Source organism: Triticum aestivum, chromosome 3D, assembly GCF_018294505.1.
Source record: "Triticum aestivum cultivar Chinese Spring chromosome 3D, IWGSC CS RefSeq v2.1, whole genome shotgun sequence".
Classification (NCBI taxonomy): Eukaryota; Viridiplantae; Streptophyta; class Magnoliopsida; order Poales; family Poaceae; genus Triticum; species Triticum aestivum.
Window position 1 is genome coordinate 559,448,462 of NC_057802.1, and position 23,072 is coordinate 559,471,533.

The following is a 23,072-nucleotide window of genomic DNA, read 5'->3' on the forward strand; positions in this document are numbered from 1 at the left end:
ATATAGTCCGGCTGTCCGAGGACCCCCTAATCCAAGACTCCCTCAGTAGCCCCTGAACCAGGCTTCAATGACAATGAGTCTGGTGCGCATATTGTCTTCGGCATTACAAGGCGGATTCTTCCTCCGAATACTCCATAGAAGATTTTGAAGACAAGGATAGTGTCCGGCTCTGTAAAACAAATTCCACATACCACCGTAGAGATAATAATATTGCCACAAATCTAATCTGCTGACACATTCGGTGGCATGACATCACACCCCGGCGCGGTCGTTATTCGAACCATTTTTCCCAGCCCGCCACTGCATGTTTTGCGAGGCGGTTTTATTGGCACGTCTTGTCGAAGCAGAGATCGTGTCCCCCTTATTACGGGATTCTCATCAATACGGGCGTGGGTAACCCAATGGTGCCCGTTGGTATGACTCCTCGATTTTAGGCAAGTTCCAGACGGCCACGCGGAGGACGCTTGATATTCATCCTCTTTATAAAGAGGCCAAGGCCTATCCTTTTCTTCTCGCACTCAATCGAACCCTTCCCCCACCTCGAGTCCCAACACCCAAGGCTCAGGCTAGGCGCTTCGGACCTTCAATCATGTCCGGATCCAACCTTCAAGGTCGGTGGATGCCCTCCTCTGTCACAGAGGAGGACATTAAGAAGCTAAGAGAGGCCAGGTATCTGACCGCCGAAATCTCGCACAAGCTACCTGCTCGAGGGCAGGTCATTCCCACTCCCGAACCCGGTGAGAGCGTCGTATTCGTCTCTCACTTCCTCCGAGGGCTAGGCCTTAGTCTAGATCCCTTTGTTAGGGGGCTCATGTTCTATTACGGGCTGGATTTACATGACCTGGCCCCGGACTCCATCCTTCACATCTCGTCGTTCATCGTCGTGTGTGAGGCCTTCCTCCATGTCAGCCCGCACTTCGGCTCGTGGCTCAAGACCTTTAATGTGGAGCCGAAGACGATTAATGGGCGACACGCAGAATGCGGAGGAGCCGTAATAAGCAAAGGCACCGATGTTCCATGGCCAAAGGGTTCCTTCCCGGAGGTATCCAGCTTATGGCAACGGGAGTGGTTCTACATCACAGCTCCCCGCGGTACTAAGTGGGTGGCCACCCCTGCCTTTCGCTCGGGCCCCCCGCCACAACTGACGTCATGGATCAACAAGGGGCTGGACTGGGGGCCAGTAAATGATGTGCCGATATTGCAGAGTCGCATCCGAGATCTCCTCGAGAGAGATATCAGCCTTGTCAAGGTAATGCAAGTCATGCTAGTTCGTCGAGTCCTGCCCTACAAACGTCAACCTCTCCGTATGTGGGAGTTCAACCCGGAAGGACCGCGAGCTATTCAGCACTTCTTCGGCATGACGCATGAAGGGATGTACAAATTGTTCTTCGGATCACAAATAAAGTGTCCGGACACCACCGATGATGCGGGTCTGAGCTGCAATCGTCCAAATACCCAAGTAACTAGTTCCTCCGCCGAATATGTTGCCTCTTTGTTTATAACATCATTCTGAAAAGTCGCTCTTTGACCAGGACTGGATAAAAAGGGCGAAGATGATCAGGTGTTCGGCCCCCCTTCCCGAAGGCTCAACAGATCCAGTACTGGCCAGAATGCTTGAGCTCGCGCCTTATCAAGCGCCATCAGGGGAAGATAAAGGGGGGAATAAAGCAGTCGAAAGCGGGCCGCACTCACTATTCATCCAATCCGGGGGAATTAGTGCCTCTGCGAAGGAGGATAACCGGGGAGAAGAACCTAAAATTCCTTCTCCCCAAGGAAGGAAGAGGGCCGCCTCTGAAGACTTGGAAACAATTGTTTCCAAACGAGGGAAGAAACCTTTGTCAGGGGGCCCTACCCCGGAGGGCATCCTTACCGCACAGTTCCCGCAAGGGGACCAGCCCTCCACCGAGCTGTAAGTAAACAAAAGTAATTTATAGTAAATATAACTTGCTTCATTTCTGAGATCAATGACCGAGACGTATGCCTTGTAGTTCGGATCGTAGCCCTTCTCAACAGAGTTCGTCTTCGGGGGATCTTCTTCCGGAGATGATGGAGAGCGAAACGCCTCCCCGTGCCTCCCCGCCTCATGAGGCGGGCGACCCCGAGGTGTCGTCACGGAGGATTTCTCCTGATCCGCCAAGGCCAGAGGGCAACCTTCGGCCACCCGAAGTCTGGAGTACTCGGCTCCTAAGGAGAGCTACAGAAAGAGTCCGGGACTGCCCGGTGCGTGACCAGACGCACTGATGAATCTTCTGGAGCAAGCAGCTATCTTAGAAACGCATCGTACACTAATGGGTACGGTTGTTGAGAGGATTTCATCCGCCGAAAGTGGGTTGCATGAAGCTTTTGTGAGCCTGCTAAGAGGCTTTGAGGTACGCAAAGTAATATATGTATTTTTTGGACGGTGCTGCACACGCTAGGTGTGCCCTATGTAGATAGTAGCCCCTGAGACTCTGGTTGCTGTCGAAAGAGACGGCAAATAGAGGATCATAGTCCCAGGTAATAACCGTGCTGCTTTCATGTGCAGGCAGCTGCGGGTCCGGTGGATAGCCGGACTGGTCAATTTGCCGAACTGAAGCGGCAACTTGATGTGGCAGATGCCGACATCGTTCTTGTAAACAAGCGGCTTGACGAGGCACAGGGTATGTATTCTCCAACGATCAATATATATTAAGAGGAGCATGATGCTAGTATCTGTAATATGTTGTGACTACAGATGGAGCTGTTGCCGTGGAGACCCTTCGGGCAGAACTTGCCCGAGCCAAGGAGCAAGCCCGGAGGAGTGATGCGGCCGCCCTAAAGGCGTTCGAAGAGTTAAAAGCCGAACAGGCTGCACATTGCGAGAGCAAAGAGAAAATAGCAAAAATGGCTATTGAGTTGAAAGATGCCACCGACCGTTATGAGCTACTTGAAAAGGAAAGCCAAATGAAGATGGCGGACCTGGAGAAAGCCATGGTGGCCGCCAAGGAAGCCCGCTCGAAAATCAGAGCGGCGAAGGAGGAGCTATGTCAAGCCGGAAATATCACGGCCGAGAAGCCCTTTTTGTTGCAGATGAAGTTCGGGGATCCTAAGTATGCCCTTCTGGATCAATTATGGAGTTCTGCGGATGAGTAGCTAGATTTGGCAGTGAGTGCTGCTGACACGACCAAGTTTTTCAAATATCAAAAAGATCACGAAGTGGAAAAGTTTTCTGGTCGCAGTTCCATGCTCCGGCGTGTCCGTTGTTGTTGAATGAGCAAATGGCCGAGTGGGCCGAGCTCCATAGGTTGTCCTGGCTTGCCATGAGGTCTGTCGTGGATTGTCTCTGGCCAGCAGGACCAAGGCCGAATAGTTATTTCGGCCTTGTGCAACAATTCCTTGGTGTTGTGCCGCATATTGACGCGGTGAAGAAGTCGGCGTGCATAGAGGGTGCGCGAATGGCTCTCGCCCGTGTCAAGACATACTGGGCGGAGATGGAGGCCACCACGATTGCAACCCAGAATCCGGCCGTAGGCCAGGTTTCTGCCAAGCACTATTTTGGAGAAGTCCTAGAAGGTGCTCGTTTAATAGAGGCTCAGTGCTCGAAGAGTATCATGTTCTAGTGACATGTATCCCAATTGTAAAAACAATGTTATTTGAACTATAGAGGCTGTGTTTATACTTTTGCCTGAAAGTATTATTATGCCTCCTGTGCGGTCGTTTATGTATATGTGTATATATAACCAGAAAGTTTGCAGTCGTCGGCTTCAGCCCCCACGCATATAATGCGGGGTTGTTCGCAAAAGCGCGTTTTCACACTTGATCCAACGTCTTGGTCCACTAAGGAGGTGGTAGCGCGGCGAACGAGGCAATCGGACTATATTGCTTTAACACTTTCACTTAACCATGGCAGTTTGACAGTGGGGCTACTATATAGCCCCTGGTATTTCCGCGGCCATCCGAATACGGTGCATGTACGTACATGACCGGGAAAACCGGTCCTTCTTTAATGCGGAGGAATCCCAAAGATTCCGATGAGTCATCGAGTGGTTGACCAGTCTCACGCTTTATCATGACACTCAGTTTTCGGCTTTCTCTACTGAGGTGCTCGTCCAGATGAACCAGGGCACAATCGCAGTAGTTCTCCCGGTGCCACCTTAGCCGATAGAGCGGAACGTAAGGTAGCAAAACACGGGAGCCGGGCAAACCCAACATTTGACCAAAGACATGATTCGGAGCTGATGCATATAAGGCCAAACTCGCGACGACGAACACTCCCTAAGGTATTCGGTCTTTATAACATATACCAGGCTGAATAACGCCTTTGATAATGAACCCCGAGTGTCCAGGTACGTGCATTATTCTGACGTGGCGAAATGCCAATAACGTCAGCATCCTTCTCGGCTATACTGAGTGTCCGGAGGATTTGAAGCAACAAAAGACAGTGAGAAAGGTTTACACAGGGTCTTAATCTAAAAAGAAACCTTTGAGCGGGTCCCTGCTGCACGTCTGCGCCTGTGTGTCCGTTGTGCCGTATCCTGGAAGGGTGTAGCACGATTATCATCTGTAAAAGAGAAGAACTTAGGTGAAAGTTGTCGTGCGAAAGATTGGTTATTCTCAATAAACCATTAAAATTCAAGATAAGTAAAATCGAGCCGAACTAGTCCTTTTTAGATGCGGGAAGCCCCTGGTACTGCCTATGGGGGTATAACCATCAAACCAATATCAGGTTTATCTAAGCTGTTACAGCTAGTTATGCGCCGGACTCGTCTAGCCGTGTCCGCGGTCTTGATGACCGATCATTTATTCTGGTTGGAGAGGCCTTTTAGTGTTCGGCTGTTAAAGCCGCCACATGTCCTTCCGCGCGTAAGGAACGCTCAATATTTCCGCGAACTGTGATGATGCCGCGGGGACCGGGCATCTTAAGCTTAAGAGAAGCGTAATGTGGTACTGCGTTAAAACGAGCAAACGCTATTTTTCCGAGTAGTGCTTGATAACCACTTCGGAATGGAGCGATGTCGGAGGTTAGCTTTTCACTTCGAAAGTTGTCGGGAGAACCGAATACAACCTCTAGTACTAGAGAGCCCATACAGCGGGCCTCTGGGCCTGGTATTACTCCTTTAAAGGTAGTATTACTTGGGCTAATTCTTGTCGGGTCTATCCCCATTTTGCGGACTGTGTCCTGATATATCAGATTAAGACCACTGTCGCCGTCCATGAGGACTTGGGTGAGATGGTATCCGTCGATAATTGGGTCTAGCACCAAGGCAGCCAATCCTCCGTGTCGGATACTTGTCAGATGATCCCTGCGATCGAAGGCAATCGGGTAGGCCGACCAAGGGTTGAACTTAGGGGTGACGGGCTCTAAGGCGCATATGTCTCGGAGTGCAGGTCTGCTCCTTCTCCTTGTTACGTGAATCACGTTCACTGTTTAGACCTCTGGTGGGAATTTTTTATGTCCCCCAGTGTTTTGTTGTCGAGGCTCATCCTCGTCTTCGCTTGGTGTCTCCCTCCCCTTGTGTTCGACATTTAGCTTGCCGGCCTGCTTGAAGACCCAGCATTCTCTGTGGGTATGGTTTGCAGGTTTATCGGAGGTGCCATGAATCTGGCATAATTTGTCTAGAATCTTATTTAGGCTGGACGGTCCATCTCTGTTGACTTTGAAAGGCTTTTTCCGTTGACCGGGTCGAGAGCCCCTGAATCCGGTGTTGACCATAGTGTTGTCTGGACTGTCTTCGTTATTTTGACGCTTGCTTTTACTGCGTCATAGTTTTCCATTGCCATCCCGGACTTCAGATGTGCCTGGGTCGCTGGTGCTACTACGGGCCAGCCAGCTATCTTCGCCCGCGCAAAAGCGGGTCATGAGGCTTGTTAGGGCTGCCATTGTCCTCGGTTTTTCTTGGCCGAGGTGTCTGGCGAGCCATCCGTCTCGGACGCTGTGTTTGAAAGATGCTAAGGCTTCGGCGTCCGGGCAATCGACGATTTGGTTCTTCTTAGTGAGAAATCTGTTCCAAAGCTTTCGGGCTGACTCTCCGGGCTGTTGAATTATATGACTTAAATCGTCTGCGTTCGGAGGTCGGACATAGGTCCCTTGAAAGTTGGCCCTAAAAGCATCCTCGAGCTCCTCCCAACTTCCAATTGAATTTTCGGGGAGGCTCTTCAGCCAGTGCCAAGCTGGTCCCTTCAGCTTGAGGGGCAAGTATTTGATGGCGTGGAGATCGTCTCCGCGAGGCATATGGATGTGGAGGATGAAATCCTCAATCCAGACCCCAGGGTCCGTCGTTCCGTCGTATGCCTCTATGTTCACGGGTTTAAATCCCTCTGGAAATTCATGATCCAGCACCTCATCGGTGAAACATAGGGGGTGTGCGGCACCCCTGTATTTGGATGTATCATGGCGTTCGGACGGTTGTAGTATTCGGTTTTGATTTTGTGCCGGAGCGCGCTTCCTCGATCCATAGATGGACTTGGTCACACCGGATTTTTGGCGCAAGTCCTCAAGTAAATCGTGTGTCGACTTATGTGCGGCCCCGTTAGCCGCCCTATCGAGGCCACGAGGTGGTCGATCCGGCTGATCGGTCGTTTTATTCTTCGGCTGTGTAGGCTCTACGGCCTCATCATCGAACTCAGGCAACAGCTTGCACTTTGGATAGCTCTTTGTATGGCAACTACCACCATACTTTTCTTCAGTGTCGAGCACTTTGTTCCATCTAATGTTGAGCGTATTCTGCGCGGCCTTAAGCCTTTGCTTCTGTTTCTTCAGACTCCTCGCGGTGGCAATAAGCCTTCTACGGAGGTTCTCTTGTTCCAAGTGCCTTTCCGGGATGATGTGTGCATCGTTGTCCGGACTGTTCTCCTCTCTCGAGACAGGTTGATTAGCTTGACGCTCGGCGTCGCCGTTATCGGACAGCGACTCCGTGATGTGTTTGCCGTCCGCTGGCTCATCCTGCTCTGTCGCTGGGTCGGTGTGGTTGTCGTTTCCTCTGGAGTCGACCGGGGTATCACTCTTTCTTGCGCTGTTATCACTGTTTTTGCCGAGGCGGGATTTGGAACGGCGCCTATGCCATCGCTTTGATTGCTTCTCGAGGGAGCCATCCTTTGCTTTATCCTTCTGTTCCTCGTCATTGTTTTCTTTGGGTGTATCCACCATATATATATATATATCATATGATGAGGTGGCCGTCCAGCGCCCTGTGGGCGGTGCTTCTTGTTCGTCTCCTGCATCGTCGTCCATACCGTCGATGTCTTCGGAGCCGAAGTCAAGCATGTCGGTTAAGTCGTCGACAGTGGCTACTAAGTGGGTGGTGGTTGGGGAGCGAATTTCTTCGTCATCCGCATCCCAATCTAGCCGGACATTGTTCGGCCAAGGATCTCCTGACAAGGAGAGAGACCTCAATGAATTTAGCACATCGCCAAAAGGTGAGTGCTGAAAGATATCCGCGGAGGTAAACTCCATGATCGGTGCCCAATCGGATTCGATAGGCACGGACACAAGCGGCTCGGAGCCCGTGGCCGGGGACGAATCCAACGGTTCGGCAACACGGCTCTCGTTGGAGGTGAGGTAAGTATTCGGCTCTATCACCTCTGAGAGTGCGGCCTCCGTGGCGGGGTCTATCCACCCATTCTCAGATGGTGTAATTTGTTCCGGATTGAGGGCCGGAGTAGTTGCAGGTGTGATTTCCCGAACACTGTCCGACGGCAGAGTTAAGTCATGCTTGTCATGATTGTGCGGCGCACCTGACATGGGCTCGAATCCGTCGAAGATCAAGTCTCCGCGGATGTCGGCAGTATGGATCAAGTTTCCAAACCTGGCCCGATCGCTAGGGGCGTAGCTCTCGATCTGCTCTAGATGGCCAAGCGAGTTGGCCTGCAGTAAGAAGCCGCCGAACACGAAGATCTGTCCGGGGAGGAAAACCTCACCCTGGACCGCATCGTTGCTGATGATCGAAGGGGCCATCAAACCTTGTCGTGACGGCACAGTGGAACTCTCAATGAAAGCACCAATGTTGGTGTCAAAACCGGCGAATCTCGGGTAGGGGGTCCCGAACTATGCGTCTAAGGCGGATGGTAACAGGAGGCGGGGGACACGATGTTTACCAAGGTTCGAGCCCTCTCGATGGAGGTAATACCCTACTTCCTGCTTGATTGATCTTGATGATATGAGTATTACAAGAGTTGATCTACCACGAGATCGTAGAGGCTAAACCCTAGAAGCTAGCCTATGGTATGGTTGATTTTTGTCCTACGGACTAAACCCTCCGGTTTATATAGACACCGAAGGGGGCTAGGGTTACACAAAGTTGGTTACAAGGGAGGAGATATACATATCCGTATTGCCAAGCTTGCCTTCCACGCCAAGGAGAGTCCCATCCGGACACGGGATGAAGTCTTCAATCTTATATCTTCATAGTCCAACAGTCCGGCCAAAGTATATAGTCCGGCTGTCCGAGGACCCCCTAATCCAGGACTCCCTCAAGGAGGTCATGTTTGGGGCCAGTTGCTCGATGCTCCGACCATCCAGCCACTTGTCGGTCCAGACAAAAAGCTTAGGGCCGTTGCCAAGCGAGCACTTAAGCATGGCGCCGAAGATGCCCTCGGCCTCCTTGGTGACCACCAGAGGGAAGCCAACACGGGGTTTGTCCTCGCACACTCTCTGGATCCAACACCACCGCACATGTAGGGATTGGTTGAGCAGGAACACGTTGTGGACACCTAAGCCGCCATATTCCTTGGGAGAGCACACCATCTTCCAATCAACCAAGCAGCCGCCAGCCAATGTGCGTTCATGACAAGTGACAAGTAGCAAAAGTAACAAGGTGCAGCAAGGTGTCCCAATCCTTACTATTGCTAAGGACAAACCAGAAGTACTTCTTATAGTGATTAGAACGTTCTCAAGGACACAAGAAAATTTCATCTAGTTACTTTCCCCACGATTCATTGATCCACGTTCATTGCTTTGATAAGTTGTCATGTGGGTGGATCAAAGCTAAGGTGATATTCTTACTTGAACAAACAACCTACTTATGATTATCCCCTCTCACAAGAACCCACAACTACAACAGAAGAATTCAGATAAATCTAACCATATGATGGAATATATGGATCCAAAACAGCCCCTTACCGAACAACTAATAAACTAGGGTTTAGATTTCTGTCAGTCCTGCAACCTATCATGTACAAACTAATTCAACGATGGCTTCTGCTACTTGTTAGCTGCGTTGGGATTTCGTCGAAGAGCAGAGGATGATGCAGTACAGTAGAGATAAGTGTTTCCATCACTTAAGAACCAAGGTTATCAATCCAATAGGAGAACCACGTGACACCTCGTGAACAGCACCTACACACAAAATAACAAGGGTACCCAAATAACAAATACTTTCACCCAACGCAAACAAGGGGTTGTCAATCCCTTGGCGGTTAATTGCAAGGATCAAATTTCGTAGTGATAGATAGATAAACAAAAACACAAAATAAAATAAACGTAAATAAATTACAGAAAAGTATTTTTGTATTTTAATATATGATAAATATAGACCTGGGGCCATAGCTTTCACTAGAGGCTTCTCTCTTGAACATAGCATATGGTGGGTCAACAAATTATTGTTGGGCAATTGATAGAAAAGCGCATAGTTATGACGATATTCAAGGCAATGATCATGTATATAGGCATAATGTCCAGGACAAGTAGACCGACTCCTGCCTGCATCTACTACTATTACTCCACACATCGAGCGCTATCCAGCATGCATCTAGGGTATTATGTTCATAAAGAACGGAGTGACGCCTTAAGCAAGATGACATGATGTAGACAAAGTAAACTCAATCAATATGAATAAACGCCATCGTTTTATCCTTAATGGCAGCAATGCAAATACGTGTCTTGTCCCTTTCTGTCATAGGGATATAGAGCACCGCAGGATTGGACCCATTACAAAGCACCTCTCCCATTGCAAAGATAAATCAATCTAGTTGGCCAAACCAAATCAATAGATCGGGGAGAAATACGAAACTATAATAATCATGCATAAAAGAGTTCAGAGAAGACTCAAATAGTATTTGTGAATAATCTGATCATAAACCCACAATTCATCGGATCCCAACAAACACACCGCAAAAAAGGATTACATCGAATAGAACTCCAAGAACATCGAGGAGAACATTGTATGGAAGATCAAAGAGAGAGAAGAAGCCATATAGCTACTAGCTATGGACCCGTAGGTCTATGGTAAACTACTCACACATCATCAGAAGGCGGCAAGGTTGATGCAGAAGCCCTCCGTGATTGATTCCCCCTCCGATAGAGTACCTGAGAAGGCCCCCGAATGGGATCTCGCAAGAATAGAAACTTGCGGCGGCGGAAAAAGTATTTCGGGTGGCTCCCTGATGTATTGGGAATACATGGGAATTTATAGCGCTAGAATTAGGTCAGGAGGTGCCACGAGGGGCCCACAAGCCTGTAGGGCGTGCTTGGCAGGCTTGTCGCTGCCTCGTGGTACTTTAGGTCTTCTCTTGAAGCTTCTAGGGTCCCTTCTGGTCCAAAAAAAGTCTTCAAAACATTTCGTAGCATTTGGACTCCGTTTGGTATGTATCACCTTTCCCTAGGCCCAAGCATGATGAAGTGTTATGTAGTTGACGTTCACATGACACCACTAGAGGAAGAACAACACAACATATCATCAAAACATTGAATAGGAACCAACTTCACATGATTACCTATAACAAGACTTCTCCCATGTCCTCAATAACAAATGAAACTACTCAAAAATCATATTCATGTTCTTGATCAGAGGACATAAATATATGATGAACAATCTGAACATATAGTCTTCCACCAAGTAAACCAACTAATATCAACTACAGGATGTAATCCACACAACTAGCACCCCAATGTACCAATCTAAGGTTTTATACAAAGATTGAAAGTAAGGGAAGAACTAGGGTTTGGAGATGAGATGGTGCTAGTGAAGATGTTGCAACAAAGTAGAGAGGCCGTGCTTTCGGTCTTCAGTCCGAGGGACTGTTCGTGTATGGTTTACGGAATCGTTCATCGACGGTTTGAGGGACTCCAAGTACGATCTTCACCGACACTCTCTTCTTCCACTGGAACTCGGTGAAGATCCTTGCATGCGGAAGACCGGTGAAGATCGTACCATAGACTGCCATAGACTGCCCATAGCCCCACAATGCCTTCCAGACGGCACGTGTGCCTTCCAGTGCCTTGCCCATGGCGCACCGATTTGTTTTATTAAATTCCTAAAGGCCAACATACTAAGCACTCCGCACGGTGAATATACCACGTGGGTCTGGAGCCCATGCAAGGACATCGTCCAAGCGCTGCAACAAGGGGTTGGTGTTGGTGATGCATCCAATGTCTGCCACGTTGAAATGATTCTGTAGCAGCACCATGTTCCATTGTCCATTAGCATCTAGAAGCTCAGCCACCCGCTGCAATCTGCATGTGCCATGAGCGGTAGTAAGTCGATATGACGGAGGCCAGGCAGCCAGGGGCCGCGCCATATACACACCCGCTCCCCATTTCCAACCTTCCAGGTGAGGCCCTTCTTGAGCAGTTCCATCCCATGTTGTATGGCATGCCACGTTGGGGATGCTTTACCTGCAAAAACAGCACCCTCAAGTTCACCGTTAGGATAGTATCTCGCCTTGAGTACCTGGGCGCATAGGGTCTCTAGGTGCATTAGAAGACGCCAAGCTTGGCGAGCGACGAGGGCTTGGTTCAAAATCCTGAAATAGCGAAAACCAAGTCCACATTGTGCCTTTGGCTGGTTGAATTCATCCCACAAGCCCAGTGTGTCTTCCTCTTTCCTTGTTTAGACACCCCCACCAAAAATTCCTGACAAGCCTCATTAAGTCATCGCACATTGAACAAGGCAACTTGAAGACCCCTATAATGTATGTAGGAATTGCTCGTGCAATGTTTTTATCATTATATCCTTCGCAGCTGATGACAATGTGTCAGCCCAAACTAAAACTCTGCTTGTGATGCTTTCCTACAGCATCTGGAACTTGCCTTTATGCATCCTACCATCTGGTGTTGGGTATCCAAGGTACTTGCCCTCAAAGTGAGCTCTTTATACCTCCGGAATCTGTTTAACTTCCTGTTGTGTATGCACTAGACAACTGTCCCCAAACTGAATCGAGCAGTTTTTAGGACTAATTAGCTGTCATGTAACTCTCTCATAGCTCTTAATGACATTCTTAACCGATTGAGCTTGGACCAAGCAAGCCCTGACAAAGAGAAGTGTGCCATCCGCAAATAGAAGATGTGACACCCCTGGCGCCCGCGGACACACCTTACCCAAAATGATGGCATTGGCTTGCACACCCTGTCTTAGCAACGCAGATAGACCGTTAGCTAAAATAGGAACACAAAAAGGAGATATGGGATCACCTTGCTGTAACCGTCAAGACGGTGCAAAGGAATCCAAGCAGGCTCCATTGAATTTAACGGAGTACCTCACCAAGATAACACATATCATAATCCACCTTACCCACTGGTGAGCGAAGCCCAAGTTTTGCATCGCTTGCTCCAATAACACCCAATCAACACGATCATAAGATTTTGACAGGTCAAGTTTATATGAACTAAAACTATTAGCCGGGATCTTCTCATGCTGAGTATAATGAAGACATTCAAAGGCTAGCAAAGCATTATCTGTTATCAACCTTCAAAGTGCATTCAAAGGTACGAAAGCACTATGATACAGAGAGAATATCTCGTTGAGTATCGGTTGCAGTCTATTAACTAGACACTTTGCAACTGATTTATAGATGACATTGCATAAGCTAATAGGACGAAAATCAGATAGGCGAACTTGATCCTTTATTTTGTCATGCCACTTTATGTTGCTTCTTTCGTCATGCTACTCAAATACAATCAGTGTGGTTACTCTTTGTAAATCCTTTCGGGATTTGTGCCAAGAGCATTTGAGCTCGACCTCAAATTAGGACTTTCAGGAACAATGTATATATACTGAAGTCTCAAGCCCATGCCAATTCCATTTCTGTTCTCAACGAACTTGATAGATAATAACTGACTGAAACTGAAAGTGAAAAACTTCAAGATAATAACTTAACGTTTCTTTTTTCTTTTGAGAAAAATAACTTAACATTTCTGGAACAAAGAATAGATATATTTTGTTTGAGATGAAAAGATAGATAGATAGATAGATAGATAGATAGATAGATAGATAGATAGACAGATAGAATTTTTATGATAAAGGGTGAGATATATTTTTTTTGCAGGAAAAAAGGGTGAGATAGATTTTTTTTTTGCGGGAAAAAAGGGTGAGATAGATAGATAGAGGAAACTGCTAAAATTTGGGTACCGAGCATAAAAATTGGTTACCAGGGGCGGTAACCGCAAATCACAGTACACCATGAGAAGTTGCCTTACCAGGCCGAAAAAATTAAATTTGAATTTGAATCAAATTTGACTGAATTTTGGATGAATTTTATCCAGATTCAAAATTCATTTAAAATAATTGTTCAGTAATTGTCCGGCATTTTTCGGTTACCGTGGTAACCAAATACCTCAATCGGTGCCCCACGAGATTTTCTTTCATCCGGGATCCATTACCTTGGTCGAGTGAATAATGTATAGCTGGTTGGGGTCTGGTCTTTCTGATACCGTTAAACTATGTGAAACTGATTGTGACCCTGTTGTTTGAATAATACAAGCAACTTTTTTTGCGAGAAAATAATACAAGTATCTCACCTGCAAAAACATGAATGAATGTATAGCCAATCTTTAAACTTACTAGAAGGCTGGAACAATGGATATAGTGAAGTCTCAAGCCCAGCCCAGTTCCATTTCTTTTAATTAGCAACGAACTTAACAGATAATAACCGACTCAAACTGAAATTGACACACTTACAGATAATAGCTTGGCACTCTTTCTGGAAAAAGAATGATAGATAGAGGAAATTGCTAAAAATAGGGTACTGCTTGGCTGCTGGGCTAGGCCTTGAGTCCTACATCTTCCCAGTGCACTACAGGTTGAGAAACTCCGGCAGGGCACAGAGCCTCACGTCGCCACGGCACATCGGGCACGTTGTCTCCTTGGAAAACCATGTGGAAATGCACTGGCTGTGGAACGGGTGCTTGCACGGCAGCTCCACGGCGGGCTGTCCCTCCAGCTCCAGGCCATCCAAGCAGATCGGGCAGTCGTCGGCCCTCTTGCTGCCGCCCAGCTCCCACTCCTTGCAAGCCATCAGGAGGGCCAGCTCGCCGTGTATGAACCGCCAGTTCACCTCCATCGCGAAGCAGAAGGTGAAGCCGTAGCTGGCGTCGTCGCCGCGCGCCAGGCGGACGATCTGCGGCACGACGTCCGCCGGCACGACGGCGTCCCACTCGTCCTCGGGAAGGTCGAGCGCCCGGACCTGCGACAGCTCCGCCAGCATCCCGCGGAGGGCCCAGCGGCAGGCGCCGTCGCTCCGGAGCGTGGAGAGGTCTCTGACGAGGAACGTGGTGGCGGTGTCGCCGCCCTCCTCGATGTACTCCTGCTCCAGCACGTACGGGCGCTGGCCGTGCCCGCGGAAGTCCAGGGACCGCTTCACGTAGCACGTCACCATCACCGCGAACAGGTAGCCGGTGTTGGCCGGCGCGGGATCCTCGGAGAAGCAGATCGTGGTCGCCTCGACCTGGCGCACGACTACTGGGCCAGCGACGGCGGCGGGGCCGGCGGCATGCTTCGACATCGCCATAGCTGCACCGGGCTGATCCGAAGTGGCAAAGTTGTAGATGGTGTTGGTCACCGGGCGGTCGGCGGCGCTATATGTAATCGACGACCGGGCGGCGCGGGCGCGTACCGCTCTTATCAGTCGGAGAATACTTCGCGCCCGCGGGAATTTTGAATTGTTTTTCTTTTAGGAAAGGAACGCGATGCAAACCAAACTATTCCCCGTTTCACACGGCCAGTCGGAGAATGCTTCGCGCCTGCGGCATTTAGCGCAAGTGAACCCAGCTTCGCCTCAAGCACCAGTAAAATGGGCCGGGTATTTGCGCGGCCCATTAGCATATATGTTTTTCTACTTCCAAAATAGCATTTTTTATTTTCTTTAAAATTTGCTCCTTCGTCTCATGATATAAGAACATTTTGACACTTCTTTAAAATATACATTTTAGTGTTCGCTGTGATGGATAATATATAAAAAAGAATAACAAATCAAGAGAAGATGTTTCGTCTAACTCATTGTTTTCTTTTGCATGGTTATACATGTCTCATTTATATCATAAGGATCATAGTATAAGTCACGTACATACTGATGTGACAAAACTAAAAAGATGGCAGAAGACTAGCCTTTGCACACAGGAACACCAGCCAAGAAGTAAAATTACAAACAAGACCGAAGAATCATCTGAGCTTGACACCAACGCCCGTCACCTGCCTCTGACACCATCATAGCAGCCACCAAAGGAGAAAATGACGGACCACCTCCACACCCGAGCTTGACGCGGCTCCATCGCTGATATGTAGCTTTGCGGACCTCCAAGGTGGCTCGCCAATAAAGTCGAAGCCACTGCCGTTGAACGAATCAAACCGGGGCAACACCCCAGATACGCCATCGAACTCCAGATCTGGCACCCCCGCCCAACTAAGACATTGAAGGAGGAAATCATATCTGCCTGCCACGAACCATGAACCCAACACATGATCCACCATCTTCCAGATGCCGCCGTTGCAGACCACAATCTTCATCCGCTCCTGGACTACCTCCCAAGCTTCGCACCGGCGTTGGAGCAAACGTTGTCGCAATGGTGGAGTTCGAGGACACAGGTCCACCACGAGGATGCCGCCGCCGCCGCATCACCCTTACTTGAACAGACTAGTTTCCAAATCAACCAGAAAAGCAGATCGCCTTGTTGTGGAAGGATCTGAAGATCTATTAGTCGGCACCGTCATCGCCACCGTCGAAGTCAAGACGATGAACAACCCAAACCCCTAAAAAACTAATGCCTAAAACAATTCACACGCGTGCATCCGGCGACCCCCCTCACCACCAACGACCGAGGTCATCAGCGGAGGGGAGCCGTCGGAGAATGGCGGCGGAGGAAGGCGCCCTGACGGATGGAGGCGAGATCGCCTTTGTTTCTTCTCCCGGAGGAATGAAAGCAATGCGTGTTTTCTAGATCTGCTAAGTGGATCAAACTGGACGCGTCTAACTCATTGTTTGTTCATATAGCTTCTTAGATTGGTATGTTTATATACCTAAAAATAGGGTATTTACGTTTCTAGTGAAAAGTATTCCAAAAAATCACAAGTTAAAAATAGTTTGCCGCATGGGTGCAAAATAATAAAGAACTAAGGCCGTAGGAGTTGAAGTTTCAATGACGATGGTACATGGCAAATGATCTGAAGTGTGACAATTCTGATGATTTTCCATGGTATTGGGGAATCGCAGGGTCCAAGTGTGTGTCATCGAAAACCAGTCTAGCTAACTGTTCTAACATGGGGTGATCATGCATGTTGCTCTAGGCGAACGCATACCCTATAATCGTAAGGTCAATAAGACCCAAGTGGTTGATCATTACATTAAAGATGAATATATCATTCATATTAGCTCCTGGTAGATTGTAGTTTCTAGTACATCGTTAGAAGCTCTTCTCTCCAAGGAGAATCCAGTTATAAAGTTAGTTGACAAGCTCTGCGAGAATTCACAAGAGTGCTCGTCCTCGCCTGCTCCCGGTATTGTCTACTGTTCTTTTCTGATAGACCCGGCACCATTGCGTCAGTGGGCCAGATATTGATTTACTGTTGCTCTGAGTTATTCAGCAGAGCCTCCGTAACGTCGTCCTGGCACAGGAGGCCAGCTCCGTCTTGTGCCCGCGGCCCTGTTCAAGCGCATGCTGCCTTCGCAAATACGTGAGCATTTTTCTCCAATGTTTGAACATGACGTGAGCACGCTGCCTTCGCAATATACCACACGAATATCTTCAAGCTGGCGATTAGGCGAAGCAGCTCCGTCTTATCGAATGACGTGAGCAAGACGTGAGCATGCTGCCATATGTCAGCATTTTTCTCGAATGCTTGAACATATTTTTTATATGCGAACTTTTTTGAACTCGTGAACAATATTACAGTTGTGAAACTTTTTTTTTGATACGTGAACATTCTTTCTCGAATACGTGAACATATTTTTGCATTCCCGAACTTTTTTGAATTTGCCGCCAACATGTTTCAAATTGGTGAGCATTTTTTGTAGTGGTGAACATTTTCTTCAGTCCGTGATTTTGTTTGAAGACGTTAACATTTTTTTATTTTGCAAAAAGTTTTTCAATATGTGAACATTTTATGAATTTAGGATTATTTTCTGATTTTGCGCACGTACATTTATTGAATTCGTGAACATCTTATGAATTCACCATGAACATTTATGGAATTCATGAATGTTTTTCTAATTTTCTGCGAACATATTTCCAATTCTCAAATATTTTTGAATTCATGAACAAATATTTGAGTTCAGAACTTTTTTGAATACAAGAACATTTTTTCCAGTATACTTGAACATATCTTGAATTCACAGATATTTTTCGAAAAGCCACGAACTTATTTCGTATTCGCGGAGATTGTTTGAAACCAAGGACATTTTATGAATTCATTGCGAACATATTTCGAATTCGCATATAATTTTTGAATCTTCGAACAATGTTTGAGTATGTGAAAAAAATTGAGTACATGAATTTTTTCAGAATTCTTGACGAATTCATGAACATTTCTGAATTCGTAAACTATATTCGAATTCACAAAAAAAATTGAATACTTAAACATTTTTCTAGAATACTTGAACATATTTTGAATTGGCCAACGTTTCTTGAATTTGCCGTGAACACATTTCGTATTCGCAGACACTTTTTAAACCATCAACATTATTTGAATTCACCGCCAACATTTATCGAATTCACAAATGTTTTTTGAATCAGTGAACAATATTTTTCAAATACGCGAACCTTTTTGTATTCACAAACAAATTTTCCGATTCGCAAACATTTTTATTAAACTATGAACATTTTTGGGAAATTCATGAACATTCTTTATTTGCACTAACTTTTTGAAAATTAAAAACACGTTTGCCATTATTTTTTGTTGCATGCGCGACCCAAACATTCGAACAATTGTTAAGATTGAATAACTGCCGTCACGGCCCACGTGTAGACGGGAACCTCAGGCAAATCAATTTAGAGCATCTACAACAGAACTTTGCAAATCCGGCCCCTCAAACGTCCGCGGACGCGAGCGGGCGCGTCCGTGAATAGTGACCGATCACACCTCAGATTAGTCATTCTGCATCCGCCTCTCTCCCATTTAATCTCCTAAAGTCTAGCAAAAAAAAAATCCTACGTACTACATACTACGTACAACGACAGGCACATCAAGTGTGTCTTGGCGAAATGGACTTGCAACGACAGGCACATCATGTGTGTCCGGGCTGGCTCCTTGCACACCAGCAAGCCTGTCAATGAACTCAGTGTACAGGACTCCAGCATCTTCATCAAGGTTGCCAAATATCTGATGCACAAGGTCGCTGCACTGAGCTCAGTGTTCATGGGACAACTTCAGGCCTGCTGGTGTGTGATTTGTACAAAAATGCAAAAATACAGTACAACATTTTTTGGGCGAGATATTCACTTTGTGCATGGTGTACGCGGAGATGTGCGGTCAAACTTTGTCAGTCAAGTTGTCGTCTCTGAAATCCATCCATTCAACGAAGAACACCTGAGTTTGTCAAGACCAGATGGAGTACAAGTAGGGATAAAAAACGAGTGGGGCGTTTTGGTGCCCAGGCTCATCTGCACCCGGTTAGAAAAAATTCATAAAAAATTCAAAACAAATTAAAAAAATTCCAAATAAAATTTGTGTGGTAGACAATTTGATGCCCGAGGCCCGCTCCAAATTTTAAATCATTTGGACATATGATCAGCTCTCAGCAAAAAGACAAAACGGGCCAAAACAGTGCATGAACAGTAAACATTTTTACAGACCCTCAATTTATCTTTTTTGCTGAGAGCTGCTCATATGTCCAAATGACTTGAAATTTGGAGCAGGCCTCACGCATCAAATTGTCTACCACACAAATTTTATTTGGAATTTTTTGAATTTTTCTAGTATTTATTTTAATTTTTTTCATCAGCGCGGGTGCAGATGAGCTCGGGTGCATAAATGGATTTTCGTAAAAAAACATGCATCAGCCAATGCCATGCATGCACACAGATTCACCACATACGTGAAGGAAAAGCTGGAATCCACCCTTGCATGCATGCATCAACACTGCTCCAAGCCGCTGGTCCTCAGTCGTTATGCACCGACAACTGCGTCCTGTACCAAACGGTGCGGTGCACCGTCAAGTTGTTGTCGTTAAATCAAACAGCCAAGTCACCGTATGATACTGTTGCACGCTGCGCACCTTTTCCTCCCCTACGATCGCATTCAATACACAGGTACCAATGTGTCCTTGTCCCATTGGTACGCCAAGCAGAGCAGGCGAGCTCGTGTGCTCTACCGCCGCTCTCACAAGCTCTGGTCATATCGGTAGGAACCTTGTGTGGCAAATGTTTGGAACACTTTCTACCCTGGCCTAGACGCCTAGTTAGCAAATGCATGTCTGCTAAATTTCAAACCCTGGTAAAAGCTATCAAGAGAAGGAAAGTAAATATATTCCACATGGATCTTCAAGTGGAGATACTTATTACGCCCATCAATTTTTTGTTAGCTATGTAGATTTTGTTCGGTTTTGTTTGTCCTTTCGCCTGTTTTTGGTTTATACATCATTATTTTTTTTGGACTAACATATTAATTTATTGCCAACTGCTATTTTTAGTGTTTTTGAAGCAAAAAAAAGGGTATTTTACGGAGATATAAAATCAAGAAAAAGTCACTTTCGAAATTTCATCGAAGGAGTTATATCAGCCAAAGAACCGCTACACATTCATGGCCCACGCGGCCCAGGCCTAGGGCACTTGGAGGGGGCGTGTGGAGCCCCTGGGCACCGCCTCTAGCACCTCTTCACCCCGATCGCTTTATATACCCCGAAAAACCCTTAGCTATGTTTATCGCATAATTTTCTGCCTCCACCTAGAAGCAATCCAAGGGGATCCAATCAGGATTGCTTTTCCAATATTGTGGTTGTGAGAGATATCATCATCGATGACTTCTTCATCGACATTCTTGCTCGCCTGATTATGTGTGCCAAAGACTATTTGTCCATAAAAGTAGTTACGTGGCATGTTATCTCTCTCGTTATTTAGTAAAATGATAACATGAACTACCTACCATGATTATGATCAATTTGAACATGGTGTGTTTTGTCACGGTGTGATGAATTGTTGTTTTGATTTTGTTTTGGTTATGTGAACATGATTTATAGAATGATATACTCTCTAAGTCTTTTAGTTTATTCACTGGTTATGTTTTGATGAACGGTCTGCAAGAGGGAGTGGTGTCATCAGTTTGGTTTGATCGCTTTGAGAGATTATTTTTAGTGGCTATTAGAATAGAAAGCTCATTGGTGTATCCAGTGGTGGAGGACGGAAAAAAATTAGGTGGGGCGGACACAAAAGCTACATCTTTTTTGATGCAAAGCTAAAGTAGCCAATACAAACTAAAATGCACACAAATAGTTTTTCCATGTAAAAGAGCTACATGGGCATGCTGAAATGTGACAAATTAATAAAGTCAGGAAGTTGCATGGCACAATAGAAAAGAATCGTTGCTAATTTTACAATATTAAGTCCTAAAACATTTTGGATGCATTAAAATTATATGCACAAACAAGAAAAATGACACTTTCCAAACGCATGGGCACGAGAAATCGTTCGAGTCACGAATGGCTTGCTGATCTATAACATATGGCATATGAACGGGAAGGGCCGCCCTGGCATGCCGCTACGAACAAAGGAAATCGAACGCCCATGGCCTGGGGTCACGATCGATGGCTACTTAGATATGGCCCAATAAGATGGTAGTGCTTGCAGCCCAATACGATGGTGGTGCTCGTAGCCCAATAAAAAAGGGTTTTCTTTCGCAGGATTTGTTTAGTGATCGATCTGGCTTGCATAGGTAAAACAAAATTGATGGAGCGACAACCTGACCCTACCGAAAGGTCCGCCTGTGGGTGTATCATTGCCACTAAGGATAAAAGATATAGGTGATCTCGCTATCTCTTTAATGGATGAGGTGTAGAGAACCCAATTGTTAACATTATTTCACGTTGCATGCAATACTCTATTTTATGACTTAATACTCACGATGCCGTGCTGGATAACAGTCTTTGGGTGGATTATTAGCTATATATGCATGTTGGATAGTGGTCTATGGATATAATGTTGTAATGCCTATATGTAATCATGACATGTATGATCTGCCATATACACTAGAATTTAGTTGGTATGTACGTGTAATTTGTTAACCATGCCTATGCTATTTGTAGAGACGCCATTAGTGAACTTATGGACCCCGTTCCTATTTTCCTCATAAATACAAATATTTATTTTCTATTTTCTTGCTCTTTAATATCTGAACTTTTTTATTTTATTCATTCTCAAACAATTCCAAAGACTTGATACACTAATCCTTTTTTAACTACCCAAGCTAGAGAGATTGAAAACCTCACTAGAGCAGTTGGGGACACAAGTTAAGTTTTTTAGTTGAGTTTACAGCTGATGATTGAGCTGGTAGTTTAGCTTCACGGATTTACCTTGGTTCCTTTACTGAGAGGAAAGCTTGCTAAGTACTACAAACTCTTATGTCTCAGTGCCAAAAACATAATTGTTTTCACACAAGAGCCAGGGAACATCAGGTTCCTATCACAAACAATTCCCTCAAGCAAAATTGTATGTGTAGCCTTGTATTATTTTTGACTCATAAAGCCAGAGGTTCACAAAATGGTTTTTGATCACATTTTGTCGTAGGCTTTCCTATAGTAGCTAGTGATCAATTCAATGTAAATAGCAATGTGCTCTTGCATTATCACGGGACACATATAAGTATGAAAAGTCAAATATGATGGGTATTAGGCCTACACCACAATTTAACTATTTCGAGCAAGAAAACTACATAAAAATCTAAAAGTAGGAAAGAAAAAGATATTTCTAGGTCAATCCATTTTTCTAATACAAAGATAACAAAAAAAATAAGTCAACACCAGGAACAACTCTATTCTCATTTTCGTTGTCGATGGGTGATCGTCAAGATCAGCAATTAAGGATAGCCCCCATTTAGTTGTTCAACTAGGGCCTAAATCACTCCAATGATCCTATTAAGTAAATATGCAAGGTAACAAAAGTACCTAAGTAAGCACTTACCTAGAAATGTCAACGGAGGTGAGATGATCATTTAATGGTGATTTTAAAGACTAAAAGGATGGAGTATGAAATAGAATTCCGAGTTGGATCGAGTGGATTTTTTCCTTTGTTGTGAAAGAAGTTTTAATCAAGTTACACTGAAGCAGGCGTTTCCCACTTAATTTACGGCTTGCTTCAAGCTCGCGAGAGGTTTATGCGAGAAGATAAATTCATTAATAATTGTTTTTTGGTGGGGAAGCAAGGAAGGATAGTGAAATCCTCAAGGAGTTTCATGGGATGCTCTCACAATGCTTGAACATATGGAGACTTGGTTTTCGATACATTGAGTTATCAAACTTTGCACTTCTCGCACACGGAGCTTGGAAGTTCTTTTGAACTCAGAGACATTGAGTGCTCGAATTCTTAGTGGTCTATTTTACAAATGCAGACATCATGAATGAAACTTTGGGAAATAAACCATGGCAAATTTGGAAAGTGATGTTTCAAGAATGGGATGTTCTACAAGTTGGTTTCGCCCGTCGTATTTGCAACAGTATGACAATGTCTATTTGAACTGTAACTAGATACCAAGATCAAAATGGATGTGGCCAGTGGTTGCGCTTTCTGATGGACCACCAAAGTCTATGTTGCCCTCATTCATGGTATGAATGGAAGTGGAACAATGAAGTGTTGCAGATTTATTTCTGTTGATGGACATCAAAGCCATTAATGCAATGCCAACCAATATGGTACGTAAAGAGGACTTCTAGGCATAGCTTCATGAACAAAGTGGCCCTTTTGAGTCCGATCTTACTATCTC

General features: G+C 45.9%; 1 protein-coding gene across 1 annotated transcript; it reads right to left on the reverse strand.

Moving 5' to 3' along the window:
- Positions 1-13,965: 13,965 nt before the first annotated feature.
- On the reverse strand, positions 13,966-14,679 carry LOC123076501 (E3 ubiquitin-protein ligase RING1-like). The gene has a single exon (XM_044498712.1). It carries the CDS (start codon positions 14,677-14,679, stop codon positions 13,966-13,968), a length of 714 nt encoding a protein of 237 aa, XP_044354647.1.
- Positions 14,680-23,072: the final 8,393 nt, after the last annotated feature.

Excerpts from the sequence above, each read along its gene's own strand:
- LOC123076501 (XM_044498712.1), bottom strand. The coding sequence starts at position 14,679 with ATGGCGATGTCGAAGCATGCCGCCGGCCCCGCCGCCGTCGCTGGCCCA.